This window comes from Mirounga angustirostris, unplaced genomic scaffold, assembly GCF_029215605.1.
Source record: "Mirounga angustirostris isolate CCGP_5_RB_7025 unplaced genomic scaffold, mMirAng1.0.hap1 SCAF_6, whole genome shotgun sequence".
In the NCBI taxonomy this organism is placed as follows: Eukaryota; Metazoa; Chordata; class Mammalia; order Carnivora; family Phocidae; genus Mirounga; species Mirounga angustirostris.
The window spans coordinates 42,884,813-42,903,104 of record NW_026991714.1 but is presented as its reverse complement, the minus strand read 5'-3'; the positions used below and the strand labels follow the sequence as shown (position 1 = coordinate 42,903,104).

The 18,292-nt window shown below is 40.1% G+C and overlaps 1 protein-coding gene across 1 annotated transcript in view; it reads right to left on the bottom strand.

Moving 5' to 3' along the window:
- Positions 1 to 18,292, bottom strand: part of RGSL1 (regulator of G protein signaling like 1) — a 134,843-nt gene that overhangs the window by 59,159 nt on the left and 57,392 nt on the right. The window contains exons 5-9 of the mRNA XM_064595523.1: positions 12,998 to 13,127; positions 11,175 to 11,279; positions 10,056 to 10,217; positions 8,014 to 8,993; positions 166 to 228 (exon numbers count right to left, since the gene is read on the bottom strand). Of these exons, the coding sequence (XP_064451593.1) occupies positions 166 to 228; positions 8,014 to 8,993; positions 10,056 to 10,217; positions 11,175 to 11,279; positions 12,998 to 13,127 (1,440 nt within the window). The remainder of the gene's footprint in view (positions 1 to 165; positions 229 to 8,013; positions 8,994 to 10,055; positions 10,218 to 11,174; positions 11,280 to 12,997; positions 13,128 to 18,292) is intronic.

Below are 18,292 nucleotides of genomic sequence, written 5' to 3'. Positions count from 1 at the left end.
CCTTGAGGTTTATGTTTAGAATATCGGGGACCATGTCAATGCCTAGTGGCCTCTAGGAAAAATAAAGATTTCATTTATTTTGACAAATAAGGCTTCTAAGAGAGCAGTTACTCTTTTTTCTTCCCACAACCTCATGATTCTTCCCCAACTCAAAGTCCCTCCTACTGTAAAAATGAGAAACCAGTAGTCCTCTTCATCCAGAAATTCATCATACCAGGAGCTGAGCATCTGAAATCCAAACAGGACATAAGCGTTATGAGGTGATGCTCAGTTCGCTGCATCTCTTGTGCTAGTGATCACGTGGGAAAAGAGCAGGCTGCAGATTCTGGATTCTCTAATTTGGAGATATAGTGGAACAGCAAACATTAGCCATGATCAACCAGGAGGCAACCTATGTCTCCCCGAATATGGCGGCTTGTGCAGTCTCGCTCTGAATCTCAGAGAATTGTAATTGATATTTGTCTAAGAAAAGAATAACAAATTACTGAAAGACAATTACTTGGTATCTTCATACTTCCTTGTTCTTTTCTAAATAAAGTACCATCTCATTTGATTCTCAAAATGGTCCTGAAAACCAAAGATCTTTTTTGAAGTGTCTTCTCTTAATATCTCCCACTTGAAGACCTTACCCACTTGTGAAGAATATTTCATTACATTAAACAAACAAACAAACAACAACAACAACAAAAACACCTAAGAGCTAGTGCTCAGCTAGGTTTATTTGTCTGTACTCTCACCTTTATTCGTTCATCTATTTGAAAAATAGTTTCTGAGGGCCTCCTTTCTGCCAGGCACTATGCAAATGGCTGGGAATATACAGATCAATATGCTACAAACCTTGTTCTCGAGGAGCTCACCTTCTAGCATGATGAACAGCTCAGGATAGCACATGCTACAGTATAAGGGTGAACAAAGTTCTCCGGGAGCAGAGTCCAGGAAATCCAGAAAGAATTCATAAAGGCAAGGAAATTTTAAACAGAATTTGCATATTGCAAGATAAGTAGGAGCTCACCATATGGAAGTTGAGTAAAGGGCATTCCGGCCAGTAGGAAGCACTTAAGCAAAGGCACAGAGATGGGAAAGGACATGTTTGAGAAGGATGAGTACTGACTCCAGAATAGGCGAGCTATAGCATCCTGCAAAGAGCACAGGGGTGGCATAGTGGCAAGGAATGAGGCAGTGAAGTTTTGTTGGGACTATCCAGAAGGGACTCGAATACCTTGCTAAGTAGTCTAGGCATTATTTTGCAGGGAATGAGTCAACAACAGTAATTTTTAAGAAATATAAGATTGTTTCCACAAACCGCCCCAGTCATGCTGCCAAAAGATGAGTTGAAGAGTACGAGTTATATTAACTTCATCAGATCTCCTGGGCTCCTGGGGAACTGGAGTGAAATATATTCCTGAGAAAATTCAGCTTAGTGATTTAATATCAGCAATATATAATGTAATATGATGTGACTGACCAGTGGATAATCTCTAAATATATATATTAAATATGAATAATAAATAAACATGTGTGAAATGAGTACCCTGTTAATGTTCCTTGTAGCTTAAAAGATTTATGACTCTAATAACTAGTGAATAAGTGATCTAATTGGTATCTTAACAAACAGTGCTTAATAAGCATTTTCCATTAGAAGAAATAGATTTGCAGCAAAATAATAGTAATAAATAATAGATATAATAAAATAATATCTAAACCTATAATTACTTTTTAAAATTTGACCTATGAAAAATGTCAACAGTATTTTGATAGGGATTTCATTGAATGTGTAGATTGCTCTGGGTAGAATAGATATTTTAACAATACTTATTCTTCCAATCCATGAGCATGGAATGTTCTTCCATTTCTTTGTGTCTTCCTCAATTTCTTTCGTAAGTGTTCTGTAGTTTTTTTTTTTTAAAGATTTTATTTATTTATTTGAGAGAGAGAATGAGAGACAGAGAGCACGAGAGGGAAGAGGGCAGAAGGAGAAGCAGACCCCCTGCTGAGCAGGGAGCCCAATGCGGGGCTCGATCCCGGGACTCCAGGATCATGACCTGAGCCGAAGGCAGTCGCTTAACCAACTGAGCCACCCAGGCGCCCGGTGTTCTGTAGTTTTTAAAGTACAGATCCTTTACCTCTTTGGTTGGGTTTATTCCTAGGTATCTTATGGTTTTTGGTGCAATTGCTAATGGGATCGATTCCTTAATTTTTCTTCTGTCTCATCATTAGTGTATAGAAATGCAACTGAGCTGGAACAAATAATCATAAAATTTGTATGGAACCAGAAAAGACCCCAAATAGCCAGAGGAATGTTGAAAAAGAAAACCAAAGCTTGTGGCATCACAATGCTGGACTTCAAGCTATATTACAAAGCTGTAATAATCAAGACAGTATGGTACTGGCACAAAAACAGACATACAGATCAATTGGAACAGAATAGAGAATCCAGAAATGGACACTCAACTCTATGGTTAACTAATCTTAGACAAAGCAGGAGAAAATATCCAATGGAGAAAGTACAGTCTCTTCAATAAATGGTGCTGGGAAAGTTGGACAGCTACCTGTGGAAGAATGAAACTAGACCATTTTCTTACACCATACACAAAGATAAACTCAAAATGGATGAAAGATCCAAATGTGAGATAGGAATCCATCAAAATCATACAAGAGAACACAGGCAGCAACTTCTTCGACCTTGGCTGGAACAACTTCTTGCTAGACACATCTCCAAAGGCAAGGGAAAGAAAAGCAAAAATGAACTATTGGGACTTCATCAAGATAAAAAGCTTTTGCACAGCAAAGTTAACAGTCAATAAAACTAAAAGGAAACAGTTAACAAAACTAAAAGGGGAGAAGATATTTGCAAATGACATATCAGATAAAGGGCTAGTATCCAAGATCTATAAAGAACTTATCAAACTCAACACCCAAAGAACAAATAATCCAATCAAGAAATGGGCAGAAGACATGAACAGACATTTCTCCAAAGAAGACATATAAATGGCCAACAGACATATGAAAAAAATACTCCACACCACTTGGCATCACAGAAATACAAATCAAAACCACAATGAGATACCACCTCACACCAGTCAGAATGGCTAAAATTAATGACAGGAAACAACAAATATTGGAGAGGATGCAGAGAAAGGGGAACCTTCTTACACTCTTGGTGGGAATGCAAGCTGGGAGAGCCACTCTGGAAAACAGTATGGAGGTTCTTCAAGAAATTAAAAATAGAGGTGTTATTTGCAACTAATGAATCATTGAACACTACATCAAAAACTAATGATGTACTATATGTTGGCTAATTGAACATAATAATAATAAAAAAAAAATCTTAAAAAAAAGCTTAAAAAAAATAGAGCTACCCTATGACCCAGCAATTGCGCTACTAGGTATTTACCCAAAGGATACAAATGTAGTGATCCGAAGGGACACCTGGACCCCAATGTTTATAGCAGCAATGTCTACAATAGCCAAACTGTGGAAAGACCTGAGATGTCCATCAACAGATGAATGGTTAAAGATGTGGTGTATATATACAATGGAATATTACTCAGCTGTCAGAAAGGATGAATACTTAACATTTACATTGACATGGATGGGACTAGAGGGTATTGGGTTAAGTGAAATAAGTCAATCAGAGAAAGACAATTATATGATTTCACTCATATGTTGAATATAAGAAATAGTGCAGAGGATCATAGGGGAAGGGAGAGAAAACTGAATAGGAAGTCATTAGAGAGGGAGACAAATCATGAAAGACTCTTAACTATAGGAAACAAACTAAGGGTTGCTGGAGGGGAGGAGGGGGGATGGGGTAATTGGGTGATGGGCATTAAGGAGGGCACATGATGTGATGAGTACTGGGTGTTATATGCAACTGATGAATTATTGAACACTACATCTGAAACTAATGATGTACTATACGTTGGCTAACTGAATCCAAGTAAAAAATAAATAAAATTTGACCTACTATTTTTTTAAAGATTTTATTTATTTGACAGAGAGAGACACAGCCAGAGAGGGAACACAAGTGAGGGAGAGGGAGAAGCAGGCTTCCCGCTGAGCAGGGAGGCCAATGTAGGGCTTGATCCCAGGACCTTGGGATCATGACCTGAGCCGAAAGCAGATGCTTAATGACTGAGCCACCCAGGCACCCCTGACCTACTATTTTTAATATATATGTATTTTTTCTATAATTGTTTTTTTATTATGTTATGTTAGTCACCATACAGTGCATCATTAGTTTTTGATGTAGTGTTCCATGATTCATTATTTGCGTATAACACCCAGCACTCATTACAACACATGCCCTCCTTAATACCCATCACTGGCCTACCACATCCCCCCACCCCCCTCCCATCTGAAACCCTCAGATTGTTTCCTGGAGTCCATAGTCTCTCATGGTTCGTCTCCCTGTCTGATTTCCCCCATTTCAGTTTTCCCTTCCTTCCCCCAATGTCCTCCGTGCTATTCTTTATGTTGAGAAAGGGGAACCCTCTTACACTGCTGGTGGGAATGCAAGTTGGTATAGCCACTTTGGAAAACAGTATGGGGGTTCATCAAAAAGTTAAAAATAGAGTTACCCTATGACCCAGCAATTGCTCTACTGGGTATTTACCCCAAAGATACAGGAGTAGTGAAAAGAAGGGGCACATGAACCCCAGTGTTCATAGCAGCAATGTCCACAATAGCCAAACTGTGGAAGGAGCCAAGATGCCCTTCAACAGATGAATGGATAAAGAAGATGTGGTCCATATAAACAATGGAATATTACTCAGCCATTAGAAAGGATGAATACCCACCATTTGCATCGACATGGAACTGGAGGTAATTATGCTAAGTGAAATAAGTAAAGCAGAGAAAGACAACTATCATATGGTTTCACTCTATAATTGTTTTCCATTAAAATGTATTAGGGTTTCCTTCAGAATTCAGTTTGTCTATCACTTGGTAAACTCTCCTGTCCCATCCTGAGAGCAGTGCATAAAAGGCCAGATAGTAAATAGTTTCCAGTGTCTGTGGAACTCCTTACTCCTGCCATCTTCAGTACCTTCTCTCAATCCTCCTCTCTTTGGTTAGAACCCAAGGCAATTTTTAAGCTGATGCTCTGTCTTCCAGGTTCACACCTACTTCTCTCTACCCATTTCCTTTTACAGTACAGTATTCTCAGTGTATCCATAAACTTATTAAATCCACAAATACAATGACAAAATATGATTCTGTCCCAATTCTCATTTTATATATGAGGCAAAGAGACCTAGGGAAATTCAAGAATTTAGACTTTGGGTTTGTTCAAGACCACATAGCCCAACAGTGACCCAGCCAGAACTTTAAAAACTTTTTCCCCTACTGCTCATAGACTGTTTTCACATTGGTGAGTTGGAAGTTAGGAAATGGACATATCAGTGGGCATGCTATAGGCAATTCGCAAAGGTTGATTGGATAATTGGAGGATGATTGAAGAGATGGATGAAAATCAGAGTTCTCACAGAATCTAGTTGTCTCCAAACAGAAAAGATAGCCCTGGGCAAGGCCAAAAGAGGGACCACTGCTAAATGGGATTGATTAGTTCAATAGATATCTATTGAGCATGAATGTCTATCAGCACTATCAAGCACTGAATACTATACCCTAAGGTAGTGTTCTAAATGCTGGGGAGACAGTACTGACAAAACAGATGAAAATCCCAGCCCTCATAGAGAGAAATAAGCAAAATAAGTTAAACATATATACATATTATGCATCTATCTGAAAAATAATACAAGTATATGTGTATATAATAGATGTATATTGTATGCACATATGCATACATGTACATTGTAAGGATTATACATGTATTATACACACACTCACACAGAGTTTATGTATGTATGTACATATGTATGTAAGAATGGATGGTTGGATCTGAATAATGATAAATGCTAAGTAGAAAAATAAAGTGGGGATGGGATGAAATTTTATATGAAGTGGCTAAGGAAGGCCTCACTGAGATGACTTGAGCCAACAGCTGAAGGAGTGGGGGGCACAGCTGTGTGAGCATCTGCACTTTATACACAGTCGGAGCACTGCCACTGAGTAGGCAGTATGCCTAGCATGGCTGGAGTGATGTGCCCAGAGGCAGTGGAAGATGAAGCCAAAGAGGGGAGGTAGAGGAGAAATTATGTAGGCCTTGTCAGTTTTGGCAAGGACTTTGTATTTTCCTGAAGACAGAAGGCCATCTGTTTTCAAGGTCCCCACTCACTTCCTTTTAATTATTTTCAGTTAAATTATGCAATTTATGTTTTTGCAGAATCACCATGGCCAGTGTGGAAATGCGCCTGCTTGTCATCTCCAAGGACAAATCCACAGGCATCAGTTAGGAGGCCACTGCAGTAATCCAGGTGGCACTGAATGGGTCTTGGACAAGAGTGGTTGTAACAGGGAAGGGGAGGCATGCCAGATTCTGGATATATTTTTAAGGTCGAGCCAACAGGATTCACCAATAGACTATACATGGGTGTGAGACAGAAAGGCAAGTCATGGATGATATCAAGATTTTTAACCTGAGAAACTGTGAAAGGCTAGTCTTACCTATATACAAATACCATATATACCATCAATATCACTGAAGACAAAGGTCCAGGCAGGGGGCTTTGCTGTGTGTATCTGCTGATCCAAAAAGCACAGCCCCAGTCTAAGCCTCTAGCTCCAAATACCTCCACAAAGAAAAGCGGGGCCTCTGGCCTTCCACTAAAGAACTGTGCAAAGGAGAGCTATGGCTGTGCATCCACTGGACTGATCTACTCAATGTGTAACTGTTGATAACTAAGATGTACTGGAGATTGTGCTTTTATTAGAGCCAAGACCTCCTGGGTTCTGATCCTGGTTTCTCCACTAGCCTGCTCTGTGCCTTTGGGGCTAATCCACTTACCCTCCAGGAGTCTCGTTCACCTCAATTGTACAACAGTGGCAGTAGTACTACCCTGTCCGTCTCTGAGGTTCTAAGAAGCCTAAAAGAGGTGATATGTTTACACATGCTTTATAAGGCAAATACATCTTAATGCACTAAATAAGTTGTTTATATCCACCTGCCCTTCCAGATCTACTCTCTATCCTTCTTCACTCTGTTTGTGCCTTGGGAAATTAACCTGTATGGACCACATCAACAGGCTCCCTGGACCTCACGTTGTATTGATCTAGTTAGGAGTCCTAGCAGGAGATGGGAAAGCAGGAGGAGAGTGAGCTTGGGATTAGCTATTCCCCTTGATCCCTTCTGGCCAGATCACAGAGGACTGGCTATACACTTCTACTGACAGAGTTCCTGCCAAGTGTCCCACCCCATGCACCTCTTTCTCTCCTGATTCTGGTAATTACTCCCTCTCCTCAATTCTTCAGGTCTCAGAGGGAGAGAAGTGACCCACCCTTCCTGGCCCTGAGGTATTGCACTATCTCCTGTGGTTTCCCTACCCTCATGCTCTTTCCTTTGTAAGCAGTCCCTTGTACCAGGCTTTCATCTGCTACCCAACTCGATTCTGCCATTTGTTTTCTGCCAAGATCTTGACCCTACAATATTCAGGCTATGGACCTCTTCTCCTATGAGTCTTCAGGATAGTTGCATAGTTTTTATCTAATGTTTTGGGATAAGAATAAACTCCTACCAATTGGCCATTTCCTTAATGGTTAGTCTAGTTTACCCTGCATTTCAATACATAATGTTTGGAATGGAATTCTTAGAATTTCCCTCAGTAGAACACTCTGAGGTTCCTGGTTTTGGGAGATTCCATATAAGGGGAAATTAAAGAAGAAATAAAATTGGATGTTGACCACTCGCCCACTTCCATTCTACTTTGGATTTTGGCTGTTTCTTGGAAATTTGTATAGCTTTTTCCTAAGAGATCAACCAAGTCTTCAATATGTGAAGAATTATGTAGGTAATTATATCATTAACTTAACCAGTCTAGATGACCATATAAGATTTTTGGTCAGTCTTGACCTAATCTTCCAGGTACTAACCCACTTCTGTGAGGCATGGCCTACCTTGCAGATCTCCCTCTGGGCTCTGGGAATCCAGGGGTTTATATCCCCAGAAGGCAGCATCTCCTTCAGGCCTTCAATGGTTTGCAATTTAAGCGGTAGGCATGGACCAATCTGTTCATTCAGGTAGATCTCACAAATTCGGTTGCCCAGCATGTGCCGAAAGGTGGCATTCCCAGTCTTCCTGTTACTCATCAGGACACTGAGAAAATGGTGCAGGTCCTGCCAGAGGTCCAAGAGTTGGATCTCCACTTTCAAATTCTGCTTTTTCAGGTGGTCCCGGAAGGGACTCCCTGCACAGGCATCAGCACACAAGGCCCAGTGGGTGTATCCTAAGGAGATGCTTTGCTTGATGGCCTTCTTGACTGTCATCTGGCCGGAGTGATTGATGATGGGGGTGACAGTCCTCAGGTGTGTAGAGAATGTTGTCTCAAAGAGGCCCTCCACGTGGAGGTGGCTCTTCGCTTTCTTCTTCATGTTGGACTTCCTGGCATAGAAAATATCCTTTTCCAGGGAACTGATTATTCTCTCTTTTGAAGAAGTCACTTTTGGGGAAGACATTTGCATATATTTGTATTTGTATGTGGCCTTCTCTGGAGAACACAACTCCTGGCAGGGCATAATGTTGATGTCTGGCTTGGTATCCATTTCCAGAGTAGAGCCATGGTCTATCAATTGCCACATCCTCCTCTTGGTCTTCCTGCTGGAGTACTGCTTCTGGGCGTGGTGGCACTTCTTGATGCTCATGTTTAGAGGGAGTCCTCCTATGTGAGTACAGCAAATGGTGCACAGGCGAGTCTCATATTCCTGCATCAGACCTTGGCATGATTCCTCCTTGGCCATAACTGTCCTGGCATGGGTGTAAAAGTTGGGGAGCCAATAGCTCTGAATTTTGAACAGAGCCACTTTCTGCATGTGGCTCAGGATCTCCCTCCTGGTGGTTGACTGGTTGGGATGCCAGATGGAGAGGTTCAGGAGGGACTCTGGAAGCAAGAGACATGAAAGATGAAAATGATGTAGTGATGGTGATGATAATGATGTTGGGAGTGTTTTTTTGAATTTTTCCAAATGTCATTGTGTATAGCATTTCATTTGTTCTTCATGCAACCCTGGGGTGTGGACAGGACAAATATATAATAAACACATTTTTAGGGTTTTCTCAGGGAACGGTGACCCCTTTCTCTGATTACCTTCCTTCTTCCCCATAGAAATAAGCCAGTTTATGGGATTCCTTGAATTATTTTTTTAGACAACTGGATGTTATTGTAGAGAAAAGCAAAAGGCACAAGGAAATATGTTTAAGAATGGGATTTCTGAGTCAGATCTGCCTGTAGGAAGGGGTTTAGATTGGATAATTTGAAGGAGTCATTACTAGCCCTGATTTTAATGTCATAAATTCTCAATTATCTCTATGAATAGAGGAATGCGACTAATCCCAAACAGCAAATATTCTGGAAGACATTTATATTTGGGTTAGGAATGTCTCTTTACTTAATTAATAAGTAAATAACTAAACAAACAAATAAAGAAATAAATAAATTTAGATGAATCTGATACTCTAGAGAAGAGGCTGGCAAACCTGTAAAAAGCCAAATAGTGACTATATTAGCCTTTGAGAGCCATATGCAGGCTCTGCTGCACAGTTGTCTTCCTTAACCCTTGAAAAATATAAATACATTCTTAGCTCATAGGCTACATGAACTGTGTTTGGCCTGTGAGCTGTAGTTTGCTCTAGGGAATCTCAGTTTAAAAAAAGACAAGCCATGCAGTCTCAGAAGATGCAGGAGCTGTTTAGTTACCCTGTCCCAATTCCTCCTCACTCCTTCCAGCCAACCTTTACTGGTGAGTAATATCTCAGGAAGAAGTTTAAGGATAACTGGTCTCTTGCAACACTTCCCTGTTAAGGGTTCCCAGTGGCATCCCTGATACATAGAAAATGGAGAGGGTAGCAGTCTGCAAAATGAGAGACTGTTATCAGATGCTGAATTGATTTCTTTGTTACATCCCCCAGTAATTTCAGTTCAGATATGCTTTATCATTCTTACTGATGTTCATGTTGCAGAGAGTTACCACTCTTGAGCCCTCCTGTAGATGGGTAGCCTTCAGCACAAGGAGGAGGGACAGATAGTGGTCTCTCATTTCCAGGTCCTTCTCATCTATGCTCAAGATCTTCTCAGCAAGGATCCAGAAATCCACCAGCTCTTCACCTACAGATTAGAAAGGGTAAGCACAGAGCTACCTTGCCCTTTCAGTGGTTGCATCTGGGTGTAGCAGCTGATACCACTCCCCACCATCAGCCTGCTCTGTCGCATCCAATATCACCATTAGTCACTTCTTTAGGTTAAGCCATCGTCTCTAGTAATGCCATAATATAGGGGCAGATGGAGGCATGGGGAAAAGGGACTTAATGGATAGGGATCTTTGTGACTTCTGTTTTTGTTGTGAGAAAAACTGTCACTTTAGGGAAAACTGCTAGACTCTGAGGATGGATCATGAAACATTTGAGTTTTATCCAAAAAAATGAAGATGAGAAGAAAAAAGAACTTTTGCTATATCATGGACTAGGAACAGCCAGAAGAAGAATAATGGAGCCCAAAGGTGCAAAAGACTACATTCCCTGTTTCACATCTTTGCCAGGGCTGCAGTCTGAGTGACAAACTAAAAGGTAGTCTGTATAGCTCTTCCCTATCTGCTCCCTGGAAATACAGGATTTTACCCTTAAACTAGAGCTTGTGCTTAGATGAAACTTAACGCTGCTGAACTGGAGTGTCAGCTAGTGCTGGCTGCTGACCTCCCACACTCATCAACCACTGGACCCAACAGAACAGAAAGCAGTGCATCCCAACACTTGTGCTATAGGGATTTGTTTATTTACTTGTTCCTTGTCTGTTTCCCCACCGTTGTGGCAGCTTTATTAAGTGGGGATTTATGGCTCTTGTTCAGTGCTCAACAAACACTGTTAAATGAATGGATGGATGGATGAATAAAAGAAAGGCATTCTGATTGCTTTGGACTGTGGACCCATTTTCAAAGACTTTTACCCAAACAAAAATATAAAACATTATATTTCCCATATACATACATTACTGTCAATAAGTGCTCTGGGACAGCCTGGAAGCTGTTAAGAATTTGCAAAGGCTCCAGAAACAACTCCAAGAACCTACCTGTACTGCTGTTGAGGTAGGTACAGAAGCGCCACATCCCTCTGACCCCACCAATGCACTTATGGAGTAGCCACTGGTCTGCTTTTCTCCATCTCATCATCTTGGCTGCCAGGAAAAGTCCATGGAGTGAGGGAGAGAGAGAGAGAGAATGAGCTCTTTTCCCAGCACCTCTCTCAGCCTTACACAGCTAGACCCCCATTCAGTCAGAGTTAGTGAGGAAAAATAGTGGCCAGTTAGATGAGCCGGTTATGAGTATGTGGTACTTTTGAAGGTAGAAAACAGACCCTCTTGGGCAACTGGGTGGCTCAGTCGTTAAGCGTCTGCCTTCGGTTCAGGTCATGGTCCCAGGGTCCTGGGATTGAGCCCCGCATCGGGCTCTCTGCTCCACGGGAGGCCTGCTTCTCCCTCCCCCCACTCCCCCTGCTTGTGTTCCCTCTCTCTTGCTGTGTCTCTCTCTGTCAAATAAATAAATAAAATCTTAAAAAAAAAAAAGAAACAGACCCTCTAGTAACATGCATAATACGAGGGACCCACAAACACAGTACAATCCACAGATTAAAAATACCCTTTGACCAAGACCTCTTGCCTTCTGTAATCCCCACCTGACAGTGATTTTGCCAATCCAATATATATATTGAAGGAAGGAGATGAGTATATTGGGTGTTTTGTTACATTTTACTCAATGGTATCTCCTGAATCTTGACTTTCCCCAGGGTGGAGCTGAGAGTCAAATGATCAATTCAGCCCTAGATGGAAATGTTATTAATTCATTCTTTCAACAAATATTTATTACATGTCTACTACTTAGTACCATTCTAGGTGTTTGGGATACATCAGCAAACAGAAAATCCCTGCCCTCAAGGAACTGACATTCTGGTGAAAGAGACAGATAATAAACAATAAGCACAATAAATACATTATCTAGTAAGGTTGAACGTTATAAGCACTACAGGAAAAAATGAAAAAGTAAGAGAGGGTAAAGGGGGGTGAGAGTGCTAGGGCAAGAGTTGGATGAGTGGACATTAGGGTCATCAGGGTAGCCTCCACCGAGGAAGTGAGATTTGCACAGAGATCTGAAGAGGTGAGAGAGGGAGCCAATGTGGATATATGAAGAAAGAGCATTCCAGGCAGAGTGAACAGTCAGTACAAAGCCTTGAAGTGAGAATGTGTCCAGCATGTTTGAGGAACTGCAAGGAGGTCAAGTATAACTGAAATGGAGTAAGCAAGGTGGGGGGAGTAGGAGCAGATGAGGTCTTAAAAGTAATGGAACCACATCTCTAGGACCGTGAAGGCCATTGTAGGGGCATTGGATTTTACACTGAGACAGGAGCCCTTTGTGGGGGTATGGAGCAGTGAGCAGAGGAGTGACATGATCTGAATTAAGTTTTAAAAGGCTCTCTCTGGCTGCTGTGAGCAGGAGAACAAGAGAAGAAGCAAGGAGATTAATTAAGAGATGATTTCAGTTGCTAGGTGAGAAACGATGGTGGCTTAGACCAGGTTGGAGCAATGATGGTGATGAGCTATGTTGATTCTGGATATATTTTAGGCAATTTTGCCATTTTGTGTATCCACCAGTAATTCTCTCATTTCTGGCTGCAGTGAGACAACTAATACACACAACCTATCTGATTCCTGCTTATTGCTCTAGGTACCAATTTTTCAGCCTAAGGTTTCGCTTACTGCTGTAGTACAAGCTGAGACACCCTCACATCTAAGGCTACAAAGGTGGCCAGTATTTGTACCTTACTATAGAACTAACAGGGACAGGATTATTATGAAGCCTAGTTTCCCACATTTCTCCACACACACACTCTCATGCTTACCTCCTTCTGGGGAGTTAATGAAACTGATGAGCTCCTGACAGAGAATGTAATGGAAACACAAGTTGGTTTTACAGAAGAAAGGTAACCGGTATTTTTCCAACCAGGTCAATAATCCTTTGTACTTTGCCATCTAGAGTCCAAACAAAATGGGAACAGAAAAGAGAAATGGAACTGAACTGCTAAGAAATGCAGCTTAGCAAGGGGCAATAAATAACTTCATACTTGCAGTATCTGGCCCACAGCAGAGGTATGTTGATTAAAAATAGTATCTAAGGGGAGTGAAGACTTGAGTGAGGCTCCCAGAGGAGTGAATGAATTGGTAGGAAAGAAAAGCCTTGGTCTTTTATCCAAAAATTTTCCTTATTCCTGAGTGAAGTTGTTTAAGAAAAGATCTAAGTCTTGCTGTGTAGAAGAGAAGCAGAAGAGATTTTAATCTGTGGTGTCAAGTCATAACTCTATTCAACTTGCTTCTTTGTAAGCACACTTGTAATTTCTCACAAGTTCCTAACCCATATCAAATGCATAACATGTACAAAAAGACACAAAGACTCACACTTAACATCATTTAGAGTACAGGTTGGATCCCTGAGGGATTGAGCCACCAGAGAAGGAAGAAGAATATAATTTTTCTTTTTGCTTGTACCTCTCACTTCTCTTCATCCATTTTTTTCATCCCCCCATCCACTTCCTAACTGGCAACCACCAGTTTGTTCTCTGTATTACAGGTCTGTTTCTGCTTTTATTTGTTCATTTGTTTTGTTTTTTTAGATTCCACATATAAGTGAAATCATACAGTATTTGCTTTTCTTTTATTTATTTCATTTAGCATAATACCCTCTTAGTCTCATCCATGTTGTCACAAATGGCAAGATCTCATTCTTTTTTATGGTTGAGTAATATTCTATTGAATATATATACCAAATCTTCTTTATCTATTCATCTATCGATGGACACTTAGGGTGCTTTCATATTTTGGATATTGTAAATAATGTATAAACATGGGTGTGCATACATATTTTCAAATTAGTATTTTCATTTTCTTTGGGTAAATACCCAGTAGTGGAATTATTGGATTTTATGGCAGTTCTATTTTTAATTTTTTGATGAATCTCCATACTGTTTTCCACAGTGGTTGCACCAACTTACATTCTCACCAACAGTGAATGAGGGCTCCCTTTTTTCCACATCCTCACCAACACTTGTTATTTCTTGTCATTCTGACAGGTATAAGGTGGTATCTCATTGTGGTTTTGATTTACATTCCTTGATGATTCATGATTTGAACATCTTTTCATGTGTACATTGGTGATCTGTACATCTTTTTTTGTAAGATTGTATTTATTTATTTATTGTAATGAGTGAGAGAGAGCACAAGAGGGGGGAGGGGCAGAGGGAGAGAGACAGGCAGACAATCTCAAGCAGACTCTACACTGAGTACAGAGCCTTACACGGGGCTTGATCTCATGATCCTGAGATCATGACTTGAGCCGAAATCATAAGTCCAACGCTTAACCGACTAAGCCACCCAGGCATCCCCATCTGTACATCATTTTTGGAAAAAATGTCTATACAGGTCTTTTGCCCATTTTTAATTGGATTTATTTTTGGTGTTGAGTTGTATAGTTCTTTATATTTTTTGGATATTAACCCTTTCTTATATATATCACTTGCAAATATCTTCTTTTTTCACTAGGTTGCTTTTTTGTTTTCCTGATGGTTTCCTTTGCTGTGCAAAAGGTGTTTATTTTGGTGTAATCTCAATAGTTTATTTTTGCTTTTGTTTTTCTTGCCTGAGGAGACATATCCAAAAATACTTTGCTAAGGCTGATGTCAAAGAGATTACTGCCTATGCTTTCTTTCAGGATTTTTATGGTTTCAGGTCTCACATTTAGGTCTTTAATCCATTTGGAGTTGATTTTTGTGTATGGTATAAGAAAGTGGTTTCATTCATTTGCATGTAGCTGTCCAGTTTTTTCAGCATTATTTATTGAAGAGACTATCTTCCCCCCCCCATTATATTTTCTTCCCTCCTTTGTCATAGGTTAATTTACCAGATAAGTGTGGGTATATTTCTGGGCTCTATGTCCTATGGATAGACCTATGGATAGATTTATCCATAGATCTACTCACATTGATCTGTGTGTCTATTTTTGTGTCAGTGCAATACTGTTTTGATTTTTATAGCTTTGTAGTATATTTTAAAATCTAGGATTCTGATACCTTCAGCTTTGTTCTTCTTTTGCAAGATGGCTTATGTTTTCTGGAGTCTTTTGTGGTTCTATACAAATTTTAGGATTATTTGTTCTAGTTCTATGAAAAATACTATTGATATTTTGATAGGGATTACATTGAATCTGTAGATTTCTTTGGGTATTATGGACCTTTTAACAATATTAATTCTTCCAATCCATGAGCATGGTATGTCTTTCCATTTGTTTGTGTCATCAATTTCTTTCATCAGTGTTTTATAGTTTTCAGAGTATAGGTCTTTCACCTCCTTGGTTAAATTTATTCCTAGGTATCTTATCTTTTTTGGTTCAATTGTAAATGCAATTGTTTTCTTAATTTCTCTTTCTGCTATTTCATTAGTAGTATATAGAAACACAACAGATTTCTGTTTATTAATTTTGTATCCTACAACTTTACAAAACCATTTAATACTTCTAACATTTTTTTGATGGAGTATTTAGGGCTTCATATGTATCATGTCATCTGCAAATAGTGACAGTTTTACTTCTTCCTTACCAAATTGGATGCCTTTTATAATTTTTTTCCACTCCAACCAGTAATCTATTATTTATTTTTATTATTATTATGTTATGTTAATCACCATACATTACATCATTAGTTTTTGATGTAGTGTTCCATGATTCATTGTTTGTGTATAACACCCAGTGCTCCATGCAGAACATGCCCTCTTTAATACCCATCACTAGGCTCACCCATCCCCCCAGCCCCCTCCCCTCAGTTTGTTTTTCAGAGTCCATAGTCTCTCATGGTTCATCTCCCCCTCCGATTTCCCCCCCTTCATTCTTCCCCTCCTGCTATCTTCTTCTTTTTTTTTTTTTAACATATAATGTATTATTTGTTTCAGAGGTACAGATCTGTGATTCAACAGTCTTACACAGTTCACAGCGCTCACCATAGCACATACCCTCCCCAATGTCTATCACCCAGCCACCCCATCTCTCCCACACCCCACCACTCCAGCAACCCTCAGTTTGTTTCCTGAGATTAAGAATTCCTCATATCAGTGAAGTGATATGATACAAGTCTTTCTCTGATTGACTTATTTCGCTCAGCATAACATCCTCCAGTTCCATCCATGTCATTGCAAATGGCAAGATCTCATTCCTTTTGATGGCTGCATAATATTCCATTGTATATATATACCACATCTTCTTTATCCATTCATCTGTCGATGGACATCTTGGCTCTTCCCACAGTTTGGCTATTGTGGACATTGCTGCTATAAACATCAGGGTGCACGTACCCTTCCAGATCCCTACATTTGTATCTTTGGGGTAAATACCCAGTAGTGCAATTGCTGGATCATATGGTAGCCCTATCTTTAACTTTTTGAGGACCCTCCATACTGTTTTCCAGAGTGGCTGAACCAGCTTGCATTCCCACCAACAGTGTGGGAGCGTTCCCCTTTCTCCACATCCCTGCCAACATCTGTCATTTCCTGACTTGTTAATTTTAGCCATTCTGACTGGTGTGAGGTGATATCTCATTGAGGTTTTGATTTGGATTTCCCTGATGCTGAGCGATGCTGAGCACTTTTTCATGTGTCTCTTGGCCATTTGGATGTCTCCTTTGGAAAAATGTCTGTTCATGTCTTCTGCCCATTTCTTGATTGGATCATTTATTCTTTGGGTGTTGAGTTTAAGAAGTTCTTTATAGATTTTGGATAGGAGCCCTTTATCTGATACGTCATTTGCAAATATCTTCTCCCATTCTGTCAGTAGTCTTTTGGTTTTGTGGACTGTTTCTTTTGCTGTGCAAAAGCTTTTTATCTTGATGAGGTCCCAATAGTTCATTCTTGCCCTTGCTTCCCTCACCTTTGGCAATGTTTCTAGGAAGAAGGTGCTGCAGCTGAGGTGGAAGAGGTTGCTGCCTGTGTTCTCCTTTAGGATTTTGATGGACTCCTGTCTCACATTGAGGTCTTTCAACCATTTGGAGTCTATTTTTGTGTGTGGTGTAAGGAAATGGTCCAGTTTCATTCTTCTGCATGTGGCTGTCCAACTTTCCCAATACCATTTGTTGAGGAGACTGTCTTTTTTCCATTGGACATTCTTTCCTGCTTTGTCGAAGATGAGTTGACCATAGAGTTGAGGGTCCATTTCTGGGCTCTCTAGTCTGTTCCATTGATCTATGTGTCTGTTTTTGTGCCAGTACCATACTGTCTTGATGATGACAGCTTTGTAATAGAGCTTGAAGTCCAGAATTGTGATGCCGCCAGCTTTCCTTTTCTTTTTCAACATTCCTCTGGCTATTCAGGGTCTTTTCTAGTTCCATACAAATTTTAAGATTATCTGTTCCATTTCTTTGAAAAAAGTGGATGGTATTTTGATAGGGATTGCATTGAATGTGTAGATTGCTCTAGGTAGCATTGACATCTTCACAATATTTGTTCTTCTAATCCATGAACATGGAACATTTTTCCATTTCTTTGTGTCTTCCTCAATTTCTTTCATGAGTATTTTATAGTTTTCTGAGTACAGATTCTTTGCCTCTTTGGTTAGATTTATTCCTAGGTATCTTATGGTTTGGGGTGCAATTGTAAATGGGATCAACTCCTTAATTTCTCTTTCTTCTTTCTTGTTGTTGGTGTATAGGAATGCCACTGATTTCTGTGCACTGATTTTATATCCTGCCACTTTACTGAATTCCTGTATGAGTTGTAGCAGTTTTGGGGTGGAGTCTTTGGGATTTTCCACATAAAGTATCATATCATCTGCAAAGAGTGAGAGTTTGACTTCTTTGCTGATTTGGATGCCTTTTATTTCTTTTTGTTGTCTGATTGCTGTGGCTAGGACTTCTAGTACTATGTTGAATAGCAGTGGTGATAGTGGACATCCCTGCCGTGTTCCTGATCTTAGGGGGAAAGCTCTCAGTTTTTCCCCAATGAGAATGATATTCACTGTGGGTTTTTCATAGATGGCTTTTATGATATTAAGGTATGTACCCACTATCCCTATACTCTGAAGAGTTTTGATCAAGAAAGGATGCTGTACTTTGTCAAATGCTTTTTCTGCATCTATTGAGAGGATCATATGGTTCTTGTTCTTT